Genomic DNA, 26,630 nt, shown 5'->3' with positions numbered 1-26,630 from the left:
AAATATGCTGCTTATGTTTAATTTTTTTTGATGATATTAGAAAAAACTGAAAACAATATGAAAAATATATTTATTTATTTTATTTAATTTGAACAAAAAACTATCATTTAAACTGAAAATTAAAATATAAGATAAATTGACGATTTTAAGAGTTTGAGCCATAAATAAAATTAAAAAAAGTGAGATATTTTCGATGGTTAATTAAGCCATGCATAATTTTAAATAAGAATAATTAAATAAATTGGCACATCGCATATCTGAATCCATACACTATCACACTTTTAACGATTGAATCCCTATATTAAAAAATATTCACATTGCATCCCTACATTATCAATTACAAACAATTTGAGTATTTTCATCAAACAGTTCTATCTACTAGAGTTAAACTCAATATATCTATATGGATAAAAACGGACAAAAAAATTTAATTTGAATGAAATTAATAGCGTTGTAAACATCTTTTAGTATAAAAACTCAATCGTTAAAAGGGTAATAACGTAAAAAAACTCAAATATATTTTAAGCCAAATAAATTAGACGAAAAAAATGTGGAAGAAAAAGAAAAAACAGAGGGACAAAACATAGTAGATGTGAATTGCGAAGTGAATTTGTAATAAAACATAAAAACCTTCTGAGCTTTAAAACCCACAACAACACAACAGTTTTTCTTTACCTTCTCCGTTTCAAAAAAATCAGTTCTAAATTTCAAAAATAATTAATTATCAGTAACAGTACTTCACTTCAATGGAGGATTCGAACAGCAACACTACAAACAACGTCGCCAGAGCAATCGTCGCGGCTCTCGACTGGAGTTCCACTTCTGATTCTCGTCGAGCCGCAGTTTCTTTTCTTGAATCTGTACGGTTAATTCTCTCTTTAATCCCTTTTTTTTATTATGTTAATTTGTTTATTTTATTTCTTCAATCGTTTGTGTTAGAATATACTAAAAGTTAAATATGACTTAATTGTATTTGAGGTCGGTTTTTTTATGATTTTCAAGAGTTACTGAGTTAGTGTTGGACTGAACTCATTGAAATTACTTGCTTAAGTCTTGAAATATTCATTTGTTTTGGTTAATGTTGATGAACTTGTAAATTTTCTTGGGCTGTTAGGTTGTACTGTGGTGGGTTTTTCTGTATGTGAGTTGTTGTGTTAGATGGTAAATAGAGTTTTAGAGAAGTTAGCTGAATAACGAGGTTTGCTATTGTTGATTTTCAAAAATGTGAATGCGATTACGGACTCGGATGACTTTGTGGAATCTGGTTGAATTAAGTAGATATGAAGTTGAGAAAGGGCAGTGTTTTGTTTTGCTTTGATTTTTATGTGTGATTTATAGAGTTGTTATGCATTTTTTCCGTTTAAGATTGCAATGCTTTCCGCTCTCCGTAAAGTTCTTGTTTCGATTGGCCTTTAAGAAACATATTTGCATTAGCGAGAATTACTTTGATTTTTCTGAAGTTCCAGCGCTTATTTTTGTACTATGCCAACGTAATTGATTCACTGTTTGATATCTGCAGATAAAAATGGGGGATGTACGCGTTTTGGCAAATACATCATTCAATCTTGTAAAAAAAGACTGGTCATCTGAAATTCGATTGCATGCTTTCAAAATGCTGCAGGTTTGCATTATATAAGCTGCTCTTTACTTTTCCTTTTTTCTTTCCTTTTCCATTTAGATGCTTTGATGCAATGTTGAATGTATATCCTTGTAGTCTGGTATTGAGACCTTATTACATTCTACCATTTAGCATAAAGGAGTATGTGTTCAGAAAGAACCATCCTCGAGCCCGACAAGATGATTTTTTCAACTCTTTATGTTTTCTTCTTCACCGTGGGTGCAGCTCGAGCGCGAATTGTTCTTTATAGTTTACCACTTCATGTTCTTTTTGGCAATACATGTGCATCTCTTTTTCTATGTGTGATGAAATTAAAACTTCTCTTAAACACGCCTGTTCTATCCTAAAGTAGAATGTTGTATACGAATTATGTATACAAGACCCTACTAAATTTTGATGCGAGACCAATATGTTTTCTTGTAGTTGTTGCCTGTCGGTGATGTGATCATGTGAGCATTATTGAGTATGAATTTCATGCATGCGGATTTTCTTCGATTATGAACTTTTTGATCAATACCACAAGTTAATCAGCATTTAATAATAGCAATTCTTCAATCACTTGGTATTTTACTGTAAGTTCTGTTACAGGCTTGCCATGCGCTTTGATGAAAAAAATTGTATTTTTGATAAAATTATTAAGAGTTCACTTTTTCACATGCTTCTAGTATGGAATAATTTCAGTAGCTCCTATCATGTTTTTATTTGTCAACTAAATCTGGAATATAGCGAATGTTCATAAAATAAAAAATAGCTGCATATATTAACTTGATACCAGCTACATATCATGAAATTTAATGGTTCCTAGTGCTATTAGTTTCTATGCTGCCCAAAAAGTCATTCGAATGCATTAAATTAATTGATAAAGCTTTTAGATGTTTGAAGTTTGATCATAGTTAGATAACTAAAGCGCACACATTATCTGTAGCATTTGGTTAGGTTGCGATGGGAGGAATTAAGCCCAATAGAACGCAGGAATTTCGCAAATGTTGCTGTAGATTTGATGTCCGAGATTGCAAATTCTTGTGAAGAATGGCATCTAAAAAGTCAGACAGCTGCCCTTGTCGCTGAGGTTCTAAGCACATCCCTCTTAATTCTTTTGCATATCATTTTTGGGCATTCCAGAACTGACTTTTTCTCTTCAACAGATTGTCAGAAGAGAAGGCATTGAACTTTGGCAAGAGCTTCTTCCATCCCTTGTTTCCCTCTCCGGTCAGGGTCCTGTTCAAGTATGCATTGCCTTGTCTAGCTCAATTTTCCTTTAAGTGGATAGCTTATTTTTTCTGAAATGTATAACTGTTTCTGATTTTTCCCCTTTGTCGCAGGCTGAATTGGTTTCAATGATGCTGAGATGGCTTCCTGAAGATATTACTGTTCACAATGAAGATTTAGAAGGTATTTAGTCCTGCTTTGAGTGTAAACTTTGTACTGAAACATGTCTGACACAAATTTAGAAAATTGAATACTTAGTTAATTATAAACTTCATGTTGGAGTTATTGATCGAGTTGATTAACATCTCAAATTTATGTTTTTAAGCTCTTTCATTTACTCCCTAGGTTGGCAGGGAGTCCTTTCTTTTTTCTCCCTATTATTCTGTGAAACTGTTTAATTATTTGGGTCTAAAAGTGTATGTTTATATTTTATTTATATCATCACTCTATTGCTGCTTACATCTCTTCTCTTGTTATTCAATGTGCTTCCAATTTTAGGTGATCGGCGGAGGCTTTTGTTAAGGGGGCTTACTCAATCTTTATCTGAAATTTTACCTTTACTCTTCACTGTATGCTTCCAACTTTACCTTGATTGTATTTTTTCTTCCTCGCCTATGTTCACATGCATTATCATAATGTCTTTATTTTTGGTAAAGTTACTGGAAAGACACTTTGGAGCTGCATTACGGGAAGTTGGAAATCAACAACTGGATGCTGCAAAACAACATGCTGCCACAGTAACAGCTACTTTGAATGCCATAAATGCATATGCAGAGTGGGCTCCTTTGCCTGATCTAGCCAAATATGGGATAATTCACGGGTATGATAACCAGTCTTAGGCTATTAGCTGATTTGATCTCATTCATAGTTGTTAAAGCGCAAAGCGCACTTGAAGCGCAAAGGGTCTCATATCGCTTTAAGCGCAAGGCGCAAAAAAAGCGCACGCCCGAATGAAACTCGGCGCATATATGTAAAAAAAAATTAAAATACCTATAACACACAATAATTGTCCCCAAAATTAAATGTATGCTTTTGATAAAATCATAAGTCCAATAAAGCTACTAGCCTACCACTAGTTGCAACCTAAAATCATCTATTTTGTGGAAGTTTGAAGGTAGAAAACAGAGAAGAGGAGAAGAGGAGCAGTCGTTTAAATTTTCTATGCATTCTTTTAATATTTTTAAAAGCCAAAAACCCAACTAGCTCTTTTGTTAATGTTTTGTTTTTAAAGGCCCAAAACCCAAGCCCAAAATTATTAGGGTTTCTCAGATGCGCTAAGCGCGCTTCAGAGGCTCGCCTGAGCGCTTTAGCGCGCCTTGATGAAGGTGGTCGCCTCAGGTGTTTCTGAGGCGCACCACCTGCGCTATGCGCTATTCTAGCGCCTTAGCGCGCCTCAGGCGCGCTTTTAACAACTATGATCTCATTAGTAAGCATTTATTTCCCATTTCCGTTGTAATTATTATGGATTAGTAGCTTACTTTGCGCAACATGTTTCTCCCCTCTTCCTAGGTGTGGTTTTTTGCTTTCCTCGGCTGACTTTCGTCTTCATGCTTGTGAGTTTTTCAGACTCGTCTCCCCAAGGTATGTGTTAAGATTCATTTATGTCTTGAAGTAGTTTATGTACTTAACCGCCCTCTGTGCTTATTGTTATGACATTGAGTTGCAGGAAGAGACCCATCGATGCCTCTGCTGCTGAATTTGATTCTGCAATGTGTAATATCTTTCAGATTTTAGTGAATTTATCCATAGACTTCTTACACAAATCCGGGTCAAGTCCTGGGGTCACAGACGAGAGTGAATTTGAGTTTGCCGAGTATTTATGTGAGAGTATGGTGTCTTTGGGTTCTTCCAATTTGCAGTGCATAATTAATGAAAGTACTATGCTCTCTCTTTATTTACAGCAGGTAATTGGATATATTTGATTTGGAATGTTCGAGCATGATATTTTTGTTCTTTTGAATATCCACTGAGAACTTAACTCTTTGAATTGTTTCAGATGCTGGGGTTTTTTCAACATTATAAACTAGCTCTTCATTTTCAATCTTTGCCCTTTTGGTTGGTGGGTGGAGTTTTATTTTCAAGCATTTCATGCTATTCAATACATTTGCCATTGCTGTTGTTATTGTTAATGTTTGCATTTATTTTGTAGGGGCTAATGAGAGAATTAATATCAAAGCCAAAAATAACTGCACATGCCTCCGGAGATGTTTCTAATGCTAACGTGGGCCTTGCTTGTGGACAAGCTGATAATGTGAAAACAAAAATTTTAAGTCTAATGAGTGATGACATTTGCAGTGCAATTCTCGATATCACTTTCCAGCGCATGCTCAAAAGAGAAAAAGTATCTCCTGGAACGTCTCTTTCCCTTGGGACTCTAGAGTTATGGAGTGATGATTTTGAAGGAAAGGGAGATTTTAGCCAGTATCGTACCAAGCTGGTAATTTTGGATAGATGTTTCCTTTTCTTCTCCTCTGCCCCTCTCAATTTGTCCGTGCGCGCTTCATCATTTTATTGCTTGTTATTTGGATTGTCACTGATGCATGCTCTCCTAATGCAGTCTGAGCTGATAAAGTTCATTGCCGCCTTTAAGCCGTTAGTTGCTGGTGCTAAAATTTCTGAGAGGATTTATTCAATCATTAGAAGTCTCTTGACTTTGCCAGCGCCTGTCCAGGTTGATTGATGAACTCTTCTAAGTATACTTATTTATTTATGCCTACTCCTTAGGTTTTCAATATATGGAACTTCTAAGTAGCTTATGTTTCTAAACATCAGGAATTAGCTATAATGGAAAGCACACAAGTGGCTCTGGAAAACGTAGCAAGTGCAATTTTTGATGGATCGAGTGAATTTGCCGGGGGGAGTTCAGAAGTTCACTTCTCATTGTGTAGAATATTTGAAGGTTTCTGAGCAATTTCTACCTGGTTATATGTATAATAATAATATTATTTATTTAATTTGAGTCCTGATAAAAAAACCTCTGATTTCTTTGAACTGAAGGTTTACTTCAACAGCTTCTTTCTTTGAAATGGACGGACCCAGCTCTTGTGGAAGTTCTTGGGCACTATTTAGACGCATTAGGCCCCTTTCTGAAATATTTTCCTGATGCTGTGGGCAGCATTATCAATAAACTATTTGAGCTTCTGACTTCACTTCCAGCTGCTGTTAAGGTTTCTCTTGTGATGTCAACATTAATTTGTAATGCTGTCTTTTAAAGGGGAAACTGATTTTATCTGGCACTTCTATCTGGTTGTTAGGATCCTTCAACAAATAGTGCACGGCATGCGAGACTGCAGATTTGTATGTCCTTCATTCGAATAGCCAAAGCTTCTGACAGAAGCATTCTGCCTCACATGAAGGTTGCTTAACTGTTCTCCTTTTTAGCTGATATTGTTTTTAATTTCTTTGGAGAAGTTTGTTAACATTGTTCATTTTCTAGCTGTAAACAAAATCTGCCATCACGCCCTTGAGTGGCCGCTAAACTAAATGAGTGGATATCCCATTCATACTCCCCCTCATTGTAAAATCTTTAAATAGAGACTAATACACACTCTAGAAAGGTGAATTTTTATATAATGATTGGACATAAAAATAACTGAATTCCATAGGCCATATTCATGCATCGATTGAACAATCTTCTCAGAAAAATCTCATAGTTACTTTTTTGTCTTCTGTTTATTGTAGGGCATAGCCAATACTATGGCACATATGCAAAGAGAGGGATGTCTGAATCGCGGTGAACATAATATTCTAGGTGAAGCATTCCTTGTTATGGCTTCTGCTGCTGGGTAATTCTTTTTTCACAATGAACAGACTGTACTTTGTCTCCTAGTTTCAGATATCTTGCTTATTGCTTCAAGTTTATTAACTACTGCAGGACTCAACAACAGCAAGAGGTTTTAGCATGGTTACTTGAACCTCTGAGCCAGCAGTGGATGCAGCTAGACTGGCAAAATAATTATTTATCTGAACCACAGGGTCTAGTTCGCTTATGCTCTGAGACACAGTTTATGTGGTCTATTTTCCACACTGTGACCTTCTTTGAGAAGGCGCTTAAAAGAAGCGGAAACAGAAAAGGAAGTACGGCTTTGCAAAGCTGCTCAACAACTACTGTCTTGCATCCAGTGGCTTCACATCTATCGTGGATGCTTCCTCCTCTTTTAAAAGTGTGTTTCTCTTAAGAACTAATAATGTCCTTCTTATCATTAATGTTTTCTTACTTGAAGTTGAACTTCTGAAGTATTCTTATTGATTTACAGCTGCTTCGTGTCATACATTCACTTTGGTCTCCATCCGTATATCAATCATTACCTAGCGAATTGAAAGCTGCCATGGCTATGAGTGATGTTGAACGATTTGCTCTCCTTGGAGAAGGAAACCCCAAACTGCCAAAGGGTTCTTTAACTTTCACTGATGGATCTCAGGTTGACATGAGTAAGGAAGGTTATGCAGAAATCAATGAATCTGATACACGAAATTGGTTAAAAGGAATCAGAGACAGTGGGTAAGTATTGAGTGCTTTTCCATGTGTTATGTGTTTTCATTGGGTTCAAATTGTTATATGTGAGTTCAATTGAAGATTTTGTGTGTCACTTCCAAAGCTGATTGGTAGTATTTATTGTCTGTATTTATATAATCGTTACGCATATAGAGTTCTGAGGAAATATTTAATAATTAGAAGCTGCTTATGATAGGTATAATTATCACACATCAATTGTATGTTAAATGTTATAGCTCGATGTCTTCTTTTTCATGGGACCGCATTGATATCTGCAAAATATGGAATTGAAAACTGTGACATTTATGCTCTAGTAGCTGAGTATAAACTAAATATTAGGACTGAGATTTTCTCATGTTTTTGGTAAATGCGATTGATCATGTTTGCGCAATCTCAAGCACTGACATTGTTATGAGGTATCTTATTATTAGCTTTCCATCGACTTCATGAGTTTGTTAAACATGCGAAGTTTTTTAAAACACAGACGAAACAGTTTTTGCTAAACATGAGAGTCCAAGTCTATACACGAGCTTGAAAATAGCTTTACTAGAAAAATATTCGCTCTGTGGACCACCATGTGAAGTTTTTGCGTTTATAGTTTATTCCTTGCTGAAATTATTTATTATCCTAGTCAGGTTTTGCCTAGTGGAAATTAAGTTCTTATGCGTCTTTCACGATTGCAGGTACAATGTTTTGGGCCTGTCAATGACCATCGGGGATCCATTTTATAAATGCTTGGATATTCATTCTGTTAGTGTGGCATTGGTTGAGAATATACACTCGATGCAGTTCAGGCATATAAGGCAGCTAATTCACTCGGTTTTGATGTTTTTGGTCAAATCTTGTCCTTCAGAAATGTGGGAAGTTTGGCTGGAAAAACTCATGTATCCATTACTTCTCCACACACAGCAGGTTCTTAGCTTTTCTTGGTCGAGTCTTTTGCATGAAGGTAAAGCGAAAGTGCCCGATGTCCTTGGCATGCTTGCCGGCTCAGACCTTAAAGTTGAAGTAATGGAGGAAAAACTGCTTCGAGATCTAACTCGCGAAACATGCTCACTTCTTTCTGCTATAGCTTCACCGGTAGTAAATACCGGAATTCCTTCTTTTGAGCAGTCTGGGCATGTAAACCGCATTGATATTTCTTCTCTAAAAGATCTGGATGTATTTGCATCAAACTCTATGGTTGGGTATGTGTTGTTTAAGATTAGCTTTTCCAGTTTATTTAGGGAAGAAATAGTTTCTTCAGTGACTGTTATTTCATTCCTCATCTTGGTTATGTCTAAAATTCATTTGTGTACAGTTTTCTTTTGAAGCATAGAGGTCTAGCCCTTCCTGCATTGCAGATTTCCTTAGAAGCTTTTACATGGACAGATAGTGAAGCAATGACTAAAGTTTCTGCTTTTTGTGCTACGGTTATTCATCTCGCTATATCAACAAACAATGTTGAGCTCAGAGAATTTGTTTCAAAAGATTTATTTTATGCAATCATCAAAGGCTTGGAGCTCGAGTCAAATGCAGTCATCAGCGCTGAATTGGTTAATCTCTGTCGAGAAATTTACATTTATCTTCGTGATAGAGATCCGGCACCAAGACAGGTATATTATCATTCTTCTTGATCTTCTAATGTATCATTCTAGGATGTTGCTAGTTATATGCTACCGCCCAGTTTAGGAATTCCTAATCATCGTCAACTGAAGGATATCTACACTTTATTCTCCAGGTGCTACTCTCGCTCCCTTGTTTAATGCCCCATGATCTGGCTGCTTTCGAGGAAGCTTTGGTAAAGACATCTAGTCCCAAGGAACAAAAGCAGCACCTAAAGAGTTTGCTTATGTTAGGTTCTGGAAACAAGTTGAAGGCACTTGCTGCTCAGAAAAGTGTAAATGTTATCACTAATGTCACAAGTAAGCCATCCAACATCATTTTGATATCACATCTGAAGGATTTTTATCAGCAATTAGTAATTTGCGATCATAATTCATAAGAGAAGCACTTGCCAAGTTGCCGGTTTAATTTAAGGATTGTAATAAAAAATATTGTTTTTAATTCTTTTGGCTACTGTTTCAGCGAGACACCGAAGCTCAGTTGGTGCTTCGGAAAGCAGAATTGATGAGGGTGAGTCTTTGGGATTGGCAGCCATTTTGTGAAGGAATCATGTTAGCGTTTGCAGATATGATGTACAGATACAAAAGTTCAACAGAAAGAAAAAAAGAGATCTAATATTTAACATTATAGAGGTAATACACTTACAGAGGCAGGTTTTATTAGCCCTATTATATGTGGAGACAGCTGAATAGAAATCTGTATAATATATGAAATTCCGTGATTATCAGATGCTTTTGTTTCCATAGGAAGCTGTCTCACACGATTAGCTTTTGTTTTCCATTACCGGGCGGTTTATACACCACACTTTGACCTGGATTTGCAGTTTATGCCTAATTATTCATATTTCTGTCTTTTACTTCTCTACAATTTCTGAATACTTCGATGGAACTTTCAGAACTAGTATATATTACGTATAAAATACGAAATAATATTACGTGTTTAACCTCTTGTTAACATAATACCCACTAATATGTTTTCTTAGGTGAGACAAATATGAATTACTAGACCAAATTTCCAAGTTTGAAGGGTAGCTGAGAAAAGCAGGTGGAAAATTTTACTCCATTTATATATTATGGCTTGTGAATTGTTAATAGCCAACCAAAATATCCCTATAATCTGCAGTCTCGTCTCAGTTCTTGGGCAAAGCCTTTTCTTTGTGGTGTATATTGTTAGCCATGCTCCCATGGGATTCTCTGCCACCAGGCGTTAGTGGCCGCGGCGGCTGCTGTGGTTTTTGCGATGTTTTAGCTGCTTGGTATGTCATGTTTTCGAGTTTCAATCAATTCTTCAGTATTTGTCAATGCCAAAAACACTCGGAATTTATAATATTTATTTCTTGGTATATTTTGCATTGCAGTATGGGATTCTTGTGCTGTTGCTGGTTACTTGAAGACTGCTTTAGTGGTCCAATCCGAGCGCCTGGTTCGATCGGCCAAATTGTCCCTTCTGGCTCGATCGGCCCACCTGGTCAAGTCGGTCCACCCGCTTCATGATCTGCTGAATTATTAAGTAGAACTTCTACTAGATGTAATTTTCTATAGTTGCAATAAACTTTTATATTAGGATCTGATCAACTCTTTAAGTATGTTGTCACTTTTTTCTTCTTCTTCTTCTGATTAGGGTAAGAGACTGGGTACTGCTTGACTGCGTGCTAAAATAGACTTGAGTTTACGAGTATGAATTTGTTCAAATCTATTATAAATATAAACTAGTAATATTTTGATTTTGTATTAAGAAATAATAATAGCCTAAAAGTCTATATATTTTGAGGAATATTATGAAAATATAAATATAAGGGACCTAGAGAATATAAATTTTTTAAAAATTAGTTATATTTACAGGTTAAAAGAAAAAGAGAAATTTTACAACTTATAAGAATATATGTTGAAAAAATTTTAGATAGACTTAGTCCATTACGTCATCCGTAAATTAAACTTATTATATTATGATACGTCATTAAAATGATGGTACTATCGTAATATTATTATTCAAATGTGTAAAAAAAATTATAGTAGTGCCACTATTTTAATGACGTGTTATAATATAATAGGTTTGTTTACAATGACGTGATAGACTCAGTCTACCTAAGAATTTTCGGATATGTTAGTCTATTTCTCAAAAGTTAGAGTGAGGTTATAAAATTGTCTTCCAATTTAAATTTCAATGAACTCTTTATTTAATAAATTTAAAATAAAGAGTGTTTGACTATTCATATATAGAAACTCAGACTCTACTCTTTAATTCATCTCATTGATATCAGAGAAATTCTTAGGTAGCGGATGACGTGGTGGACTGAGTCTATCCAAGAATTTTTTTTAATATCATTTTAAATGTTAAAAATACATTGGTTATTTTTTTTATAATATAACTTTTCTTTTTTCCAACATAAAAGAAAAATGAATACTTCCTTCATCTCATAATTATAGAATCTTTTTTAGCTCTTTTTGACATGCTCATGGATTAAAAAAATAATGCTATATTTATTTTGATAATATTTTAAAAATAATTTTTAAATTTTTTCTAATTAATATATTCTTTTTGGCTAGAATTAAAGAATCTATTGAACTATCAATATTAGTTCATAATTGTTAATACCCATAGAGGTAAGTAATGATATTTTTGTCAAAAAAGAGCATTAAAGTATGACTAAAAATAATAAAATTTAAGAGCATTAAAGTATGACTAAAAATAATAAAGTAATGATATATACTATTATGGAACATCCAAAATAAAATTATTACTATGAGATGAAATGAAAGGAGTATTATTTAACATTTACATGTAAAATAAAAATAAAAAGCATTGAAATAGTTTTTTTTATATTTAGGATGTTTTTTATTTTACAAAAAATTGTTATAAAAAATATTATTGAAGATGCTCTTATTAAGTAACATCTAGCAAATTCAAATAGCTTAATTTCATCTAATTAAACATCATTAGCTTTTACAAGGTTAATTTGATGGTATTTTTGCTCTTACTATGTTCAACCTCCATAACGTGAGTTCCTATTAATTTATTACAAATCTGATTTTCATAATTTGATATCTACTTGGTGGTGTTGTGTTGTTGCATAGGCACCACTTCCAATCAGATTGATGTTTTCTTGCAATTTTGATTTTATTAGGTTTAATTGTTTTGAAGTACTAATAAAAGCAGAAATTGTTTTAGCAATATGCATAAATTGCTAATTGCCAACCATGGCCAGAAATTTTGCGACAATATTTGCGGCACTAAAGAAACTAAGCTAGAGACTTTGTATTGTAGCGGTTTCCTTAGATATATACAAATTGCCCGGTGACAATTTCAACGAAATGATATGATGCCAAGAAAAGCTAAGCCAAAAAAAGATTACTTTTCCTGCTTACCCATAACTCAAATCTTATTTCTATAAAATAGTTATCTCATATAATTATATTTTAGTTTACTCCAATATTTTAGACAAATATACCAAAGCAAATGCTGTTTTTTGAACCATACAAACTGTTTTCTAATTGTGTTTTTTGGACAATATTAACTCTTTTCTAAGTGACCTGATTTACCTAATTACATCTAACCTTTAACTTGGAAATCAATATTTTATGTATGAACAGTTTAGAAGAACATTTAATTTATGAAACGACATAATCGTGTATGATTGGTAGGTATGCAATGCAATTTGCATGAATAAATTGAAGAAAGCGACAATGTGATAAAATATGTATAATTAGAATAGGTTTAAGAAAAAAGGGTCAACGCGCCCCTTTAACTTGTAACACGGGGTCATCTAATTCAATTTATACTTTTTTGAGCAAATAACCCCAAAACTCTTCATTTTTGGGTCAAATAACCCCATAATTTAAATTTTTATTTTAAAAAATAGATTTTGAATAATTATATCATAACAATTAGGGAAATATCTAATTGCTTTTTCACATCTCTCGTCTCCGATTTATATTTTACACATTTTAAAAATATAATTATGGGTTATTTGACCCAAAATTGAAGAGTTTTGGGGTTAGTTGCTCAAAAAAATATAAATTTGGTTAGATGACCCCGTGACACAAGTTTAGGGGGCGCGTTGACCCTTTGTTTATAGGTTTAATGTCTTTAAAAAAAATCCAACCTTTTATCCTTTGTCGATCCTGCCCTGATGAGAATCACCAATTTTATCCTATTTTTCATTTTTGTGTTCAATTGTACCATGACATATTAAATTGACGTCTTTTTCATTTGGAAAAAAGTTCAAAAATGTTATTCATGTCTAGCATATATTAATTGTATATGTTTAAAATTTATTTAGATTTAGTTAAATTAATTAAAAAAATTAAATTAGTTTTAATTTGAATATGATTTTTAGTTAGTTTTTAAAAATAAAAGACTTTTTTGTACTTTTTTAAATGAAAATGAGTTTAATTTTATCTTTATATTTAGTTAATTGAACGATTTCATCATTTAAGTAGAAAAATTGACAAAAATTAAAAAATTGGATACAATTGGAACGATAAAATGCGAAATAAGATAAAATTGATCAGTTTTCAAAATCAGGGTAAGATAGAAAAGGGGCTAAAAAGTTTAGGCCAATTAAAATATGACATAATTTGCATAAATAAGATAGGCAACAATTTACAAAATTTACTAAATTTTTTTAGTTTAGTATCATACTTATTAATTCATCCGAACTTTCCAAAATTAAATCATTTTAGATTATTATAAATTAGCTCAAACAAAAATTATACTAGAAAGTTGTAGTGATTATCATAAATTAGCTCAAACAAAAATTATACTGGAAATTTATTTTGAGGATTTATTTTGAACACTTCTAAAAATAAGTATGTTATCAGATTAATTGATTCAACTACAAATTTCAGAATATATATAGAATCTCTTCCAAATAAAAAAAAAAAAATTTTACATAAATACTGGGGTCGGTGTATGATTGTACCAACAAAGAATGGATCTTTTTTTTAGTTAATCCAATATTTATTGATAAGATTTAAGAACAATATTTTTAATATTTTTTTCAATCACAGTCATTTAAAGATCATATCTTCAATTTATGGTTTGAAAAAATCATTCGAATGGAGCAGATGGATAGCCTAACTTTCATAGAGGTTTATCAACACCGTTGAATAATATGAATAATTTTTTTTTATTTAATTTAAATTCTTAATATGTGTTGAGACAAAACAAATTGGGCTTACGTAAAGCAACTATATATCTCCTTCATGAAAGAGAACTTTAAATAGTAGGAATTTGGGATGTGTAAGCATCAAACTAGACCAAAAAAACCGAACCGAACCTCATTATTTGGTTTTGTTTTTCGGTAAAAATATTTAATTCGATCCCTATTTTAGATAAAATTTGGTGTTCAATTTAATTCAAGTGTTTTGAATATCGAAACCGGATGAACAAAAATTTAATACTCCCTCCGTCCTAATAGAGTTGTCCACTTTGAGAAATTTTTTTATCCCAAAATTCTTATCCCAGCTAATTTTTACATTCAATTTTTTTATATTATCCCTATTTAAAATCCATTAATGAGTATGTAAGTAAATTACAAGTGGACCTTATATAAAACAAAAAAAAATTTCCAAAATTTATAAACAATAATTGTTTTTCTTAAACTGTGTGATAAACAACTCTATTGGGACGGAGGGAGCATAAAATAAAATAAAATAATTTTTTAAAGAACAATAGATACATATACTTAATTATTATTGATATATAAATTAATAATTTTTATTTAGACATATGAAAATATATTAGACTCTGATCATTTAATATTTAAATTAATTTTAAAATAAAAAAAAAAGTATTCAAATTCGATTTTAACCGAACCGTACCGAACCAAAAATTTTGATTTGGTACGGTTCTATTTTTTGCCTCCACACTAAAAAATTATTTTCTAATTTCATTTTTATTTTTTCAAATTTTAAAACCAAAACAAATTTTTTAAAAAACTTTCAATAAATAAACCAAACTGCCTATATTTAGTCCGATTCAAATTGATTTTCCAGTCCAGTTAAATTTTTGCACACTCCTACTTAAAAGTGTTACTCAAACTGGACATGATTACAACCTAAACAACATCAAATTTCAAGTGTTAAAGGACTAATCATTGCCGTTGGAACTGAGAAATACTCTTTCAGCTACATATGATTTCACACCCCTCCCTCCCCCACCTGAGATTGCCAAGATTGATTTCTACTCATGAACCCGTATTGCTTATCACCTCAAAGTTGGCGAACGGAACCACATCAGAAATACGGAACTCTAACCACTCTACTTGATCCCAAGAATTTGCAGTTGCTCATTGTCCTCAATACAACTATGGATCGGGTATCATGGATAATACATCAATTTGCCAAATATTCAAATCAGCCTTTTTACAATCTCGAATCAGTATCTTTCCATTCTCAGTCTTCTTCTTCAGATGCATTGAGCAACCACTACACAGGCAGAATATTGTGTAAGGTCCAAGGGAAATGAATGACATTGCACAGTATATTTTAGGGGTAATTGCAAAAAAATCATGACTTCTAACGTATTTTGCAATTTTAACACATTCTCAATTTTGGCAATTTAAGACAAACTATCACTTTTTTTTAAAGAGTAATTTTAGTTAAAAAAATGTCGATGTGGATGGCGGAGAGGGTTCATATAAACTATCCCTTTGGAAGACAGCATTGGGTTTTTAAATGACGTGATCAGCATCGGGTATTGCAAAACGTAACTAATTCATAACTATACTGCAGCAAATAAATATACATTACCTGAATAAATTTTTCTGATTGCATGACAAAAAATTTATCTGATTCTTCTGCATCTTTTTTCTCATCAGCCCAACTTAAAATGGCATCCTCGTCAACAATGTCTTTCTCGTATAAAACATTCAAAATCTAAGAAAAAACAAAGGTAAACGAGAATCAGCAGTTTTAATAGGAAACCAACATACAGCAGGCTGTTAACCCACAAAGAAGTGCACAGAACCAAACAAGATCAATATAAAACAGGTTCTTTTAGCATATGAGAAAATAAGAGAAATAAAGTGGAAGCTAGAAGAAATTTTAGCAGAAGCAGCAATAGATGAGGGTTGAGAAGAGAAGAGAATAGTCAATTCAGGCCTGAGACTAAGAAACAGAACAGAGCCACTAAAACTAAAATTTGCAATCTTATCACCAAATTCTTCCCCATCCGAATTTCTGAACCCCAGGGTAAACTAAAGTTCAATTCCCACACATATGCAATTTCAAGTGTTTACTTTGAATAGCAACACACCATACATCTTAAAAAAATCAAATGTTACTAGCAATTGAAGACCCGATGCCTCAAGTTAGAAATTCTATTTTCTAAACAAAAATAAATAAAAGCGATGATGGATGGAACACTCAATCAACCGCCTTACTGCAAGGACTTGCAATTTTGTCATCACATCATAATTTCCCGGGTAATTGATTTTGGAGGTCACTGTAATTTTCAAAAATTGCAAAATGGTGACCAAACTTCAAAACGTAACATTTTAGTTACTATACTATTTGGTTATGTTAAGATATAAGGATTTTTGGTCACCGAAGAAAATTATTTTGAGTCGATTTTTTGTTGATTGTGTGTATATATGAAATATAAGATATTATTTGTTATAAATAATCAAAATTTGATTACTACATATGTATAGTTTGACCGTAAAACACTTAAAAATCTTCCAAAATCTCATATTTGAAAGTTTAGTAACCATTTTGTTACTTTTTGAAGTTCGGTCACCATTTTACAATTCTTAAAAAGTACAGTGACCCCTAGAATCAATTACCCTAATTTCCCCATAAGCTTTGGGGAAAAGCTCATGTAATCACATCAAACAGCCACAATATAAATTGTTTATTTTAAGGTAATTTTGGATTAATTTACATGAAAAATAGATTGAGGGGCTAAAACTAATATAAATTATGCTAATTAAATCCTTTGATGCATCAGCATTAAGCGAAGTGGAGAAACAATTAAATAAAATTACAACCTTATCTTAGGGGGTAACGCATTTAGTAATTATCCCAAGATTTTAACTTAAAAAAAGGTGCTTTCATCCAATGCATGATAAAACATGCCCATAATCCCAGACAGTAAACATACCTGGACAAAAACTGGTGCGAACTCCTTAGCAGACTCCATACACATTTCTTCAAATCTCAAAATCATTTCAATCTGTGCATCACGTGTGGCATTTAGTTAAATTAAAATCCAACTAAAAAAATTACTACCGTGCATAGCGCTATGCATAAAAATTATTCAGTCATTCGACTAACAGAACTATCTGATAGTTATGCAAACAATCAAAATTGTAAAGCAGGAAAAAAGAAGGTTTCACTATCTCTCCATGCTATTAGGATCACACCCAAATCTTACCCGAAGAGCAAATCACAAAGACTTAAAAGAAAATTTAGAATAGGATATAGACAATCAAACCTAGTAAATTCTAGAATCAGATAATCAGAAGCTAAATGATATTATCAATAGATGGCCAAAGGCCCAAAGTAAAGGGAAGCATAAACAAACACGCTTGGAATCAGTTCTAGTTAATAATGGAAAACTCTATCCAGCTAATATATGAGGATTTAATCCCAAGTATAAATATATACTTCTTCAAGCACAAATGGCAATCAGGCAGTTGCAGCGAGAAACAATCAATCTGTAATTTAATGAAGAAAGACTTCATTCAGACTTCTTTGATAGAGGCAAAAGAAAAAGGACTACACTAAATTTAATGGCAGGAAATTACTTATCAAACAATTTCCATTTAAACTAAAAGTCAATCAAGAACTTCAGTTATGCAGTATCTAAATTTGTAATGGGAAATTGTTAAAATGCATCCAAAGAACAAAAAAAGCACATAATAAATTGTCAAGAATATCATCAATGCAAACCTGGCTATCTATTTCTTTTCCATAGAACTTTAGCAGCTTTTGCCATGTAATTAAAATACTGGTAACATTTTTGCAGAGTTCGGCTGAGAAATAAAATGCAGCAACATTAGCTCAAACATATAAATAACTACTCCTGGCCCTAAGAGAAGTAGCAACAGTATAAAAACCAGGGGAGCACAATAAAAAGAAAATCAGAAATATAATTCTAGTAAGAAGGAAATTATGAAATCACCATGTGATTTGAAATTTAATGGCTTTTCATTCAAGCATGTATTAAAGCAACAGAAAAGCAAACGCTATCTAACACGAATATAGAAAAACAAGAAAGCTGAAATAAGTCAATAATTACCACTAGCAACATACGGATTTTCTAATGCCAACTTCATCATTGCATAAAATATTGCTCCAGCACAGTCTGAAGAGGTTTTGGTATATGACAACCTGAAAAGTGCAAAATTAAGCTGTATTGAGGCAAAGCACATTCTCTCATTCTGAAGGTTAAAAAAACTAGCAATACTCTTTAAAAGAAAATCATTAGAAAATAATATATGGATACCATCTATGAATCAGTGAAACATACCGAAGTGAGTTCATTTCAAGGATGACATCATCATCTTTGATATTTTCATGAACAGCCCTTAAAAAAGTTGCTTCAACCTGTCATGACACAAAATTTAAGGTTGCAAGCAAGCAATTGCAATTCTCATTAATTCTCCAATTGTTTTTACCTCTTTCTCAAAACTATCATCTCTAGAATCATCATCACCTTCAGAATCGTTACTATTAGAGTCAGGTAACAACTCTCCAGAAGGTGATAAAGCACTGCCATCCAGATTCAATAATTCCAAATCATCTTCTATAGCTTGCATGGCCTCTGCAAGTTTATCAGCAGGAATGGGTGCAACGGAATGCCTCCAATCATCCTCATGGCCTCCTTCAGAAATTGACCAAATATAACCAGCACCACCACGCCCAAGCTGACAGGGCATACGAAGTATAATTAAATGAGCAAATGCTCTCAGTTGCAAAATAAATGAGATTCTCTTATATGACCAAGAAGAGACTCATGAACCCAAAAGAAAATAGAATGTATAACAGATAAACCAATATGCTACAGACTAGTACAGATTAGCCACAATTTACTGAATAAACAAACCAGAACTCGATCTGCTAGTGCCAAACTTCATATATCCAAGAAAATAGGCATCCATACAGTATGATTTAAGTCCATGTATCAATTGCTTCAATTCCAAAACAGCCACATAAAAGACAACAACAATGATATATAAGAAACAAGAAGTGCAGCTTTGAGAGACAAACCTCAAAATTTAAAAAGATTTTTATGAGCCACTCTGACCTGCATCCTACTTGCAACATACCCTATAAGCATATTTCTAATACTCCCTCCGTCCCGTTTAAGAAGGGACATATTACATTTTTAGTTGTCCCATCTAAGAAGGCCAAATCGTGTTTTCCGTGTAGATTTATATTAAACTTCCATTTTTACCCCTTTAGAAATCATCAAATACATTAAATAAAATTTGGTTTACAGTGCAGTTGTGGTTCCAACGCACTATGTAACTCTATAATTAATTTTCCTACTTGACAAATATGATAGACTAATTTGCTTCTTTTTGAAAAGATAAATATCCTTTTATGTTTGGATAGTATAAATTCCTATATTTAGAATTGTACAATATTTTTTTGTGCATGGCCCGATTAACCAAATTCTCCAATTAATATCCACTTACTTAGTTTATAGCAATTGATTATATTAACATGCATATTCTTTAGCAAAATTAACCATTAATAAGGATAGACATGGAATAAAATAATATTGTCTCATTTTATTAATCTTGGTGCAAAATCCATTCGTCCCTTCTTAAACGGGACGGAGGGAGTAGATAAAATCAGCGGAAGCGAATTTTTTGAAAGTTAGTGCCTTACACCTTAATTACCCAACACTCTAGACATTATGCCTGATTGGTTTAAACTATAAATAATGATTATTCATAAGAGAATCAGACTAAGATTGTTATCTATGCATTTTGTTTCTCCTTTGGCACAAATGTTAGACTATCATAAAACTAAATTAAAAATCCAGCTTCAGTGTCAGAAAAGACTACATCAATGGTCTCTCGATTAAGATATAAGAAATCGCAAATGGGTGTGGGTATCACATTAAGTCATTAGCTGTATGTTTAGCATTTAAGTGCTCACTTGTCACATATTTGTCTGAATTCAATGATTTTTTTTTTGAAGAGGCAATGTCACTCTAGATTCAAATGTTTTATACTCCTTTAGTTCTCATACATCTGTCCTTGCCTATACTGTCTCAGCAAATCTTACAGCTTCATATGGCTTCCCCCTACCCAGAAATAGCATTAAAAACTCATGCAGCACTGAACAAAGTTAAAGATAGCGACAAGGACAAGAAATATATAAAAAAAAACGTCAATAGCTAACCTCTGAAGCTGGCAAGTGTTCAGCCCCAGATAATTCAGATGTCATTTTGGCATTCAAATCGCTAATAGTACCTGTTATTGCTGAATTTCAAACAAAATTCCGATAAGAAATAGTACTGTAATATCTTGTTTAATTAGATTGTTGATTAGATGAAAAGAAGGGTTATATCAACCAGGTGTATGGCTAATGAGTAATTTGTAGGAAATAATCAACTCTTATTATATCGTAGGAGGTACAAAAAAGGTCATAACTTACAAGAATCTAATGGTCCATTGTTATTATCAGCATACTCCAATTCTTCATCACTATCTTGCGCAGTTGGCTGTGGAAGTAAAGACACTTTTGAGTAGGCAGGGACGACAAATTGCTGTCCAATTACTACCTGGAGTGATGAAAAAGATTGGAATTTAAGAAAAATAAACACACAAAATAACAAAATTAGAATGAAACAATTAACTGATACACATCCATCCTTTAAGATGGTTTCATCTGTTCCAATTCATAAAAATGATGGATTTGATTTTAGAAGTAACCGATCGAATAGGGCATAACCTTGTTTTGCCGAAGCTAGTAAAATCTGGCAAATGAGGAATTAATTAACCAAGAAGATCTCTCGACCTAACACTCAGAAGCACAAAGTTCGGCTAAATGTACATAAAAATCGTGCTAAAAACTACTCCCCCCGTCCCAATAGAGTTGTCCACTTTGAAAATTGTCCCAAAACTCTTGTCCACTTTCAAAAAATAACTAACTTTTACATTCAATTTTCCTATATTACCCCTATTTAAAATCCACTAATGAGTGAATTGAGAGTAAATTGCAAGTGGATCCTATATTAAATAAGGGTATGACAAGAAAAGTTAGGAGAATTTTACTAAACCCATAAACAATAATTGCTTTTCTTAAACTGTGTGATAAAGGCAAAGTGGACAACTCTATTGGGACGGAGGGAGTACTATAAAGCTACTATCCAAATTCTTATTCTTCGCTTTCCCTGGCTAACAGTAGTGTAGGTTCAGACGTTAGAAAGGACCATAGGCCCAGACCAATTATACCAGTGAAAACATATATATTGTATGTCCAGCTTGTGATGGTTAAAAATATCTCACTAACATGGACGCAGATGTATTCCACCCAAGAAAATATTCTATTTGATAAATCCTTACATTAACATTAATGGCTGAATCTCCCATGCAACTCTAAAAAAATTACACCATAAATTCTTCTACATCACAATGGAATATGAGAGAGATCAATTCTGAAATCATGTGATCCCCAAAATCATATCATGTGAAGTTGAGTGTCCAGCTCATTCACCAATGTTGGGGAGCATCTTGGTGGCATGTCAATAAACAGAAATTCCACAAGAAGATGTATAAGAATGAGAGAAAGCCATAATGAATATAAGCAAAATACCTTGAAAGACAACACTACACCAGGTTCCAAAACTGCACCTAATTTTATAATCACGCCATCACATACAATTGCATGCCTTAGCTGACACCCATCTTCAATAGTGACATCATCCCATATATATGAACCCACTATTGAGACATTTGATCCAATTACACAGCCTTTTCCAATAACAGAATGTGAAATCTTTGTGTTGTCCCCAATTCTCGTCCCTTTTCCAACAAGGGTAAAAGGACCAATTTGTGCAGAACGTGATTGCTCTATTTCTGGAAAACAAATGAGAAAAAATTAGCACTCAGCATAAATTGATTTAAAAAGTTAATGAAAAGATATCATTAGCATCTCAACCTCTCGGCAAGAATACCGGCTTCATATTAAAGAATACAGATGACCTATTGAAAAGTCACTAGCACTAAACAACCAACCAAAACCAATATAAATGCTCGCATCACAATGAAATAACACGGGAAATCATCATTACAGTATAACATAGTTAAAGTTACACACAAGTGCACCAGAAATTCATGAAGAAAAAAGGAGGAAAACAACTAGTTAATGAAAAAGCAAATAATGTATCTAAAAGTTGGCTAATGAGATCCTTGCCTGCTGCTCTGTACATCCCCCCTCTCTCAACCTTCATTGCACAATTTCCAAAGAAATTCACTTCTGGCACAAATGGGTATGTCCACCTCTGAATAATGTCCTTACTGATGGTGTCATAACTTCGATAGTTATCGATCCTAGCCGCATAACTTGAGTGAATCTCATAAGTGTATATTTTGTAACCCATAATCTGCAAGGCATCAAGATGCATTTTAAAGAACTATTTCAATTGGCATGGTTTAACAGCAAGGATATACATCAATACCAGTAGATGTCGACTGGACGAAATGGTATAATTACACTAATTTAGTAAGGCATTCTTAAGTAAATTACATTTAATTCGATAAATTGACGGAAAAAATAATGGTATGTATAGATGAAAAAGATGTGCATGTACAGGTTAATACAGGAAAACAGAAAAAACAAAAAAATGCTGCAGTAAAATAGGTTAAGAACAAAAACATACATCATCAACAAGCAGTCCCTTCAAGAAATGACGGCGCAGGTGTTGGTAATCAAAATTATCAGTGAAAAGACTCAGAACTTCTGGGGAGCATATGTCTATGTAACAATCCTGCAAAGAAGGAACAAACAAACATTTTAGTGAAATTTATTAGGAACTGTAAAATCTACAAGGCAAGGAAATATTATGAGAAATGAGAAGAAACCTGCTTATCATTATGAAGAGAAATTGAAGTGTTATCCCCAAACAACATATTATCAAGAGGAATAACACCCTTTAAAAGGTCAGCTTTCTCCTCGTAATACAAGAGCTGCTTCGATAAAGGATCGATAGCCATGAATAATTCCTCAGTGCCAAGTCGTGACTGGTGAGTGACTGGAGAAGGCTTTGACTGTTTAATAACCATAGTCATTACTGCATTACTATCTTTTTTCCTTCTTTCTTTGTGCTCTTGAATTGCTTGTGTTAGTGACATGTTGCTTACTGTATCCCCACTGACAAGCACAAAATCACCATGTATCTTCAAACGCACACAAGAAACAAACATCATAAACCTAACATAATACACCAAGAAAAACACAACCTCAGTACTCAAAGTTATTAATACATACCACATTACGTTCGTAAATTAAACGCAGCGCATCACCAGCGCTAATAGAATTATGTGATTCAATAGTAGTAACGGTAAAATTTGGCTGCGAAAACCATTCCGAATCCTCCAAATAATCAATAACTTGCCGCGAATGTGCACAGCAAAAAACAAACACCTCTTCAACTCCAGCCGATTCAAGCCAAGCCAGAGTGTAATTAATCATCGGCACATTCACCAGCGGCAACAGAACCTATTTTTACATTACAACATACAAAATTTTAAAGTAAATTCAAAAATCCTATCAAGTAAAAACTAATTCATGGTGATAAAATAACAAAACGGTACCGTACTTTAGGGCGTTCGAGAGTGATTGGACGGAACTTAGTGGTGAAGCTATCGGCTAACAGAATGGCTTGTAATGGATGTCGAGATAAGTCGTCGGCGTCGTCATTAACCCTAGCTCCTCCGCCTCCTCCTCCGCCTCCTTTTCTTTGAGCGCCCATTTTTTCAAGCTGTTTCCGGTTGATTTACTTATAATTTTTGATTGAATTGAAATGATTTTGATTTTGATTTTGATTTGCAAAACCCTAGTTACTAACTACTGTTTCTGATCAAAACCCCTGTGCAGACAGAATCAACTGATAAGGTGGGAATCCTGTACAGCGATGCTTATATTTTGGTTTTATATGTTTCCACTTCCAGAGATAAATATATAATTTAGCCCTTAGACTTATTATAATGAACCAACTCAGCTCGTCTCTTTACTTTTCTTCTGTGATTGGAACTTGGTCTTTTAATTTTGTTAGCCAATCAAGCACATCAATTATCATTTTTAATTCGTTTTTTAACCGTTAAATATCTGTAAATATCTAATTTAGACCTTATAAATATATTTTCTTTGAACAAATTAAATTTTATGATTCATTGTTTCTGAAGTTTTTAATTCTGACCCACGTATTTAAAAGTTTTTATATATATATATATATATATATATATATATATATATATATATATAAATATAAACATTATGACTTGATTCAATTTAATATCAACCTTATATTAATTTTAAAATAAATTTGGTTTGGATTGTGAACAGTTAAAAAAAATGCCCATGAGCTTAGATATAGGCAGAAGGTACAAAAAAACCGTTGATTTTTTCTCAAAAGTACAAATAAGCCCTTTTATTTTTTTGTGAACAATTAAACCCTCGTGTTTTTAAAATTGAATAATTAAACCCTTACTATTTTAAAATTGAACAAATAAACCCTTTTAGTTTATTTTGGGTCACTTACCCCCTCAAATTTTCGGTAAATATTTTAAACGTTAAAATTATTTTTAAACTTTTTTCCTGTATGGTTATGAGAGACGTGTCAGCCATTAACGAGTGTTTCTAATGATGCTGGATTAAATGAGTTATTTATTTTATTTGAAAACAAAGAGGACTTAATTATACCTTAAAAAAATAAAAAGACTGATTTATACTTTTATGAAAACTATGAAAATTTTTTGTACCTTTTGCCTTAGATATACTATTATCTATGAATGGAGTGGGCTTAAGGACGATCAATGACATGATTTGTGGCTCACTTAGTGTTCTATTATAAATTATAGGATTAGTTACATTTGCACCAAATTTTAAAAATCATATGTCTTTTACAAAGTGTTAATCATATACATCACTTTTCATTTTTTTTTAATTTCATCATGAGCATATTTTTCGATAAAATTTTGCTGACTTAAACACCTGATTATGTGTTATGACACGTCAGCAAAAATGTCACTAAAAATTTCCGATGTTATTTTTGAAAAATAAAAATAAAAAATAGTGTTTGTGATTGACATGTTTTAAAAGTCATATTATTTTTGAAATTTGGTGCAAAAATCATGATTTTATATGTAATCAATCCTAAATTGTATGGGGTGTTTATATAAATATTAGGAAAATAATAAATATTTATAGAAATACTATCTATTTTGTTTTACAAAAATATAGTCTTTGATACAAAAATACAATTTTGATACATTCAATACAAATTTTGTATAATAATATACGTATACGATTTATAGATTTTATATACAATTTGTATTATATGCAAATTATATACTGTTTAAACAAAATCAGATCTGGTATTTCATATTTGATCCAAATCTAGGTAAGACGGCAGTGGAGAACTGAAGCTGAGGACAACGACGGTAGAGAGTAGAGGACAAGAGCAGCGACGGCGAGCTGGAAATGAGGGCGGCGGTGACACAATCTAATGTCGTGGTGGTGTGGTTTGTAAGGTGAATAAAGATCGGGACGGAGAGAGTAGTAATGATTGATATCTATATCTATAATATATATAAAAGCACGGGTGGGGGAGACAAACAAATTTACTGAATAAACCTTTCCAGTTTACTACTAAATAAATGTTTTATAGTCATTAACTAATTAGTTATTTAATTAATCACTATTTTAACTAAAGTCCTAATTAGAATATGTAGTTAAATTATCTCCAATTTAGTTTTTAGTATGTAAAAAATAACTAAATTGTCTTCAAATTAGTAGGAATACCTATTTTTTGGTTTGATTTAATTACAAAATTAAAATACTGTATTTGGTCAATATATTATTATTTAAATTTCTATCTTATTATTTTTAAAGATATTATTAATAAAATTAAATTAATTATTTAATTATGGTTATTACAAAACCAAAAGAAGAATAAATTTAGTATGAAAAAAAATTGATAACCAAATATATTATATTTACTTTTACAAATATTCTTAACTAATTTAATATTAATTATAAATAAAAAAATTAATATAATTATAATAAATTTACTAATATGTTCATTGACGAGTTACGTTACGAGCCACGTGCATAGCACGTAATGTGAAACTAGTAGTAATAAAAATATATATAAACCAATATATATTTATTATTTTAATTTAGTAGATGAAACAAAAACGACAAATATTATGAATTTGATAGAGTATCATCAAGTGTTTCCATGAAACTCTTAACTTATAACGTTGATAACTTCCGCAATTGATTAATTAAGTTTTCAATTTACATGAAAAACAATTTTAATATTGTTGAGGACTCGAGGTTACTAGTCCACACATAACTAACTAAAAAACAGAAAATATGGCAAACTATTATTTGGATCCACGATATATATTATACATCTTATTCTTTTAAAATATTTTAGATGGTACTGCTGCATTTTAGTTATTGTTAATGGTTCAACCGCCAGAGGCTATAAATCAATTTAATACTAAATCTTATG

At 32.5% G+C, this 26,630-nt stretch overlaps 2 protein-coding genes across 4 annotated transcripts; one reads left to right on the top strand and one right to left on the bottom strand.

Moving 5' to 3' along the window:
• Positions 1-611: 611 nt before the first annotated feature.
• LOC126674773 (protein HASTY 1) lies at positions 612-10,604 on the top strand. Of its 2 annotated transcripts, XM_050369279.2 has the most exons (25): positions 612-860; positions 1,520-1,621; positions 2,544-2,687; positions 2,764-2,844; positions 2,941-3,010; positions 3,326-3,396; positions 3,484-3,647; positions 4,337-4,408; positions 4,494-4,731; positions 4,824-4,886; positions 4,977-5,264; positions 5,385-5,498; positions 5,600-5,726; positions 5,825-5,994; positions 6,082-6,183; positions 6,509-6,612; positions 6,702-6,990; positions 7,084-7,328; positions 8,006-8,509; positions 8,623-8,917; positions 9,043-9,226; positions 9,390-9,559; positions 9,910-9,971; positions 10,050-10,182; positions 10,285-10,604. In XM_050369279.2, exons 1-22 carry the CDS (start codon positions 747-749, stop codon positions 9,467-9,469), a joined length of 3,621 nt encoding a protein of 1,206 aa, XP_050225236.1. In that variant the 5' UTR covers positions 612-746; the 3' UTR covers positions 9,470-9,559; positions 9,910-9,971; positions 10,050-10,182; positions 10,285-10,604. The 2 variants fall into 2 exon arrangements, with proteins under 2 accessions (XP_050225236.1, XP_050225235.1); XM_050369278.2 differs by having other exon boundaries at positions 9,910-10,182.
• Positions 10,605-14,873: 4,269 nt separating this feature from the next.
• Positions 14,874-24,022, bottom strand: LOC126674774 (uncharacterized). Of its 2 annotated transcripts, XM_050369280.2 has the most exons (15): positions 23,709-24,021; positions 23,378-23,608; positions 22,972-23,286; positions 22,770-22,877; positions 22,304-22,493; positions 21,704-21,966; positions 20,543-20,669; positions 20,288-20,367; positions 18,550-18,798; positions 18,402-18,478; positions 18,171-18,262; positions 17,822-17,904; positions 17,031-17,102; positions 15,680-15,805; positions 14,874-15,355 (listed from the first exon to the last, which is right to left on the bottom strand). In XM_050369280.2, the coding sequence occupies exons 1-15, from the start codon at positions 23,859-23,861 to the stop codon at positions 15,323-15,325; spliced, it is 2,199 nt and encodes a 732-aa protein (XP_050225237.1). In that variant the 5' UTR covers positions 23,862-24,021; the 3' UTR covers positions 14,874-15,322. The 2 variants fall into 2 exon arrangements, 1 of the variants encoding a protein (XP_050225237.1); XR_007639621.2 differs by lacking the exon at positions 14,874-15,355 and having other exon boundaries at positions 15,787-15,805; positions 18,185-18,262; positions 23,709-24,022.
• Positions 24,023-26,630: the final 2,608 nt, after the last annotated feature.

Source organism: Mercurialis annua, linkage group LG3 (genome assembly GCF_937616625.2).
Source record: "Mercurialis annua linkage group LG3, ddMerAnnu1.2, whole genome shotgun sequence".
Classification (NCBI taxonomy): domain Eukaryota; kingdom Viridiplantae; phylum Streptophyta; class Magnoliopsida; order Malpighiales; family Euphorbiaceae; genus Mercurialis; species Mercurialis annua.
This window is presented reverse-complemented; position numbering and strand designations above follow the sequence as displayed.

What these genes read in the sequence shown, in the direction of transcription:
- LOC126674773 (XM_050369279.2), top strand. Translation starts at nt 747, where the DNA reads ATGGAGGATTCGAACAGCAACACTACAAACAACGTCGCCAGAGCAATC. An exon ending in CAGCTGCCCTTGTCGCTGAG is followed by an intron (nt 2,688 to 2,763) that starts GTTCTAAGCACA and finishes TCTCTTCAACAG; the next exon opens with ATTGTCAGAAGAGAAGGCAT. An exon ending in GCCAGTATCGTACCAAGCTG is followed by an intron (nt 5,265 to 5,384) that starts GTAATTTTGGAT and finishes CTCCTAATGCAG; the next exon opens with TCTGAGCTGATAAAGTTCAT.
- LOC126674774 (XM_050369280.2), bottom strand. Translation starts at nt 23,861, where the DNA reads ATGGGCGCTCAAAGAAAAGGAGGCGGAGGAGGAGGCGGAGGAGCTAGG. An exon ending in GTGTAGTGTTGTCTTTCAAG is followed by an intron (nt 20,670 to 21,703) that starts GTATTTTGCTTA and finishes TCATCACTCCAG; the next exon opens with GTAGTAATTGGACAGCAATT. An exon ending in GAAAAGAAATAGATAGCCAG is followed by an intron (nt 17,103 to 17,821) that starts GTTTGCATTGAT and finishes CGTGATGCACAG; the next exon opens with ATTGAAATGATTTTGAGATT.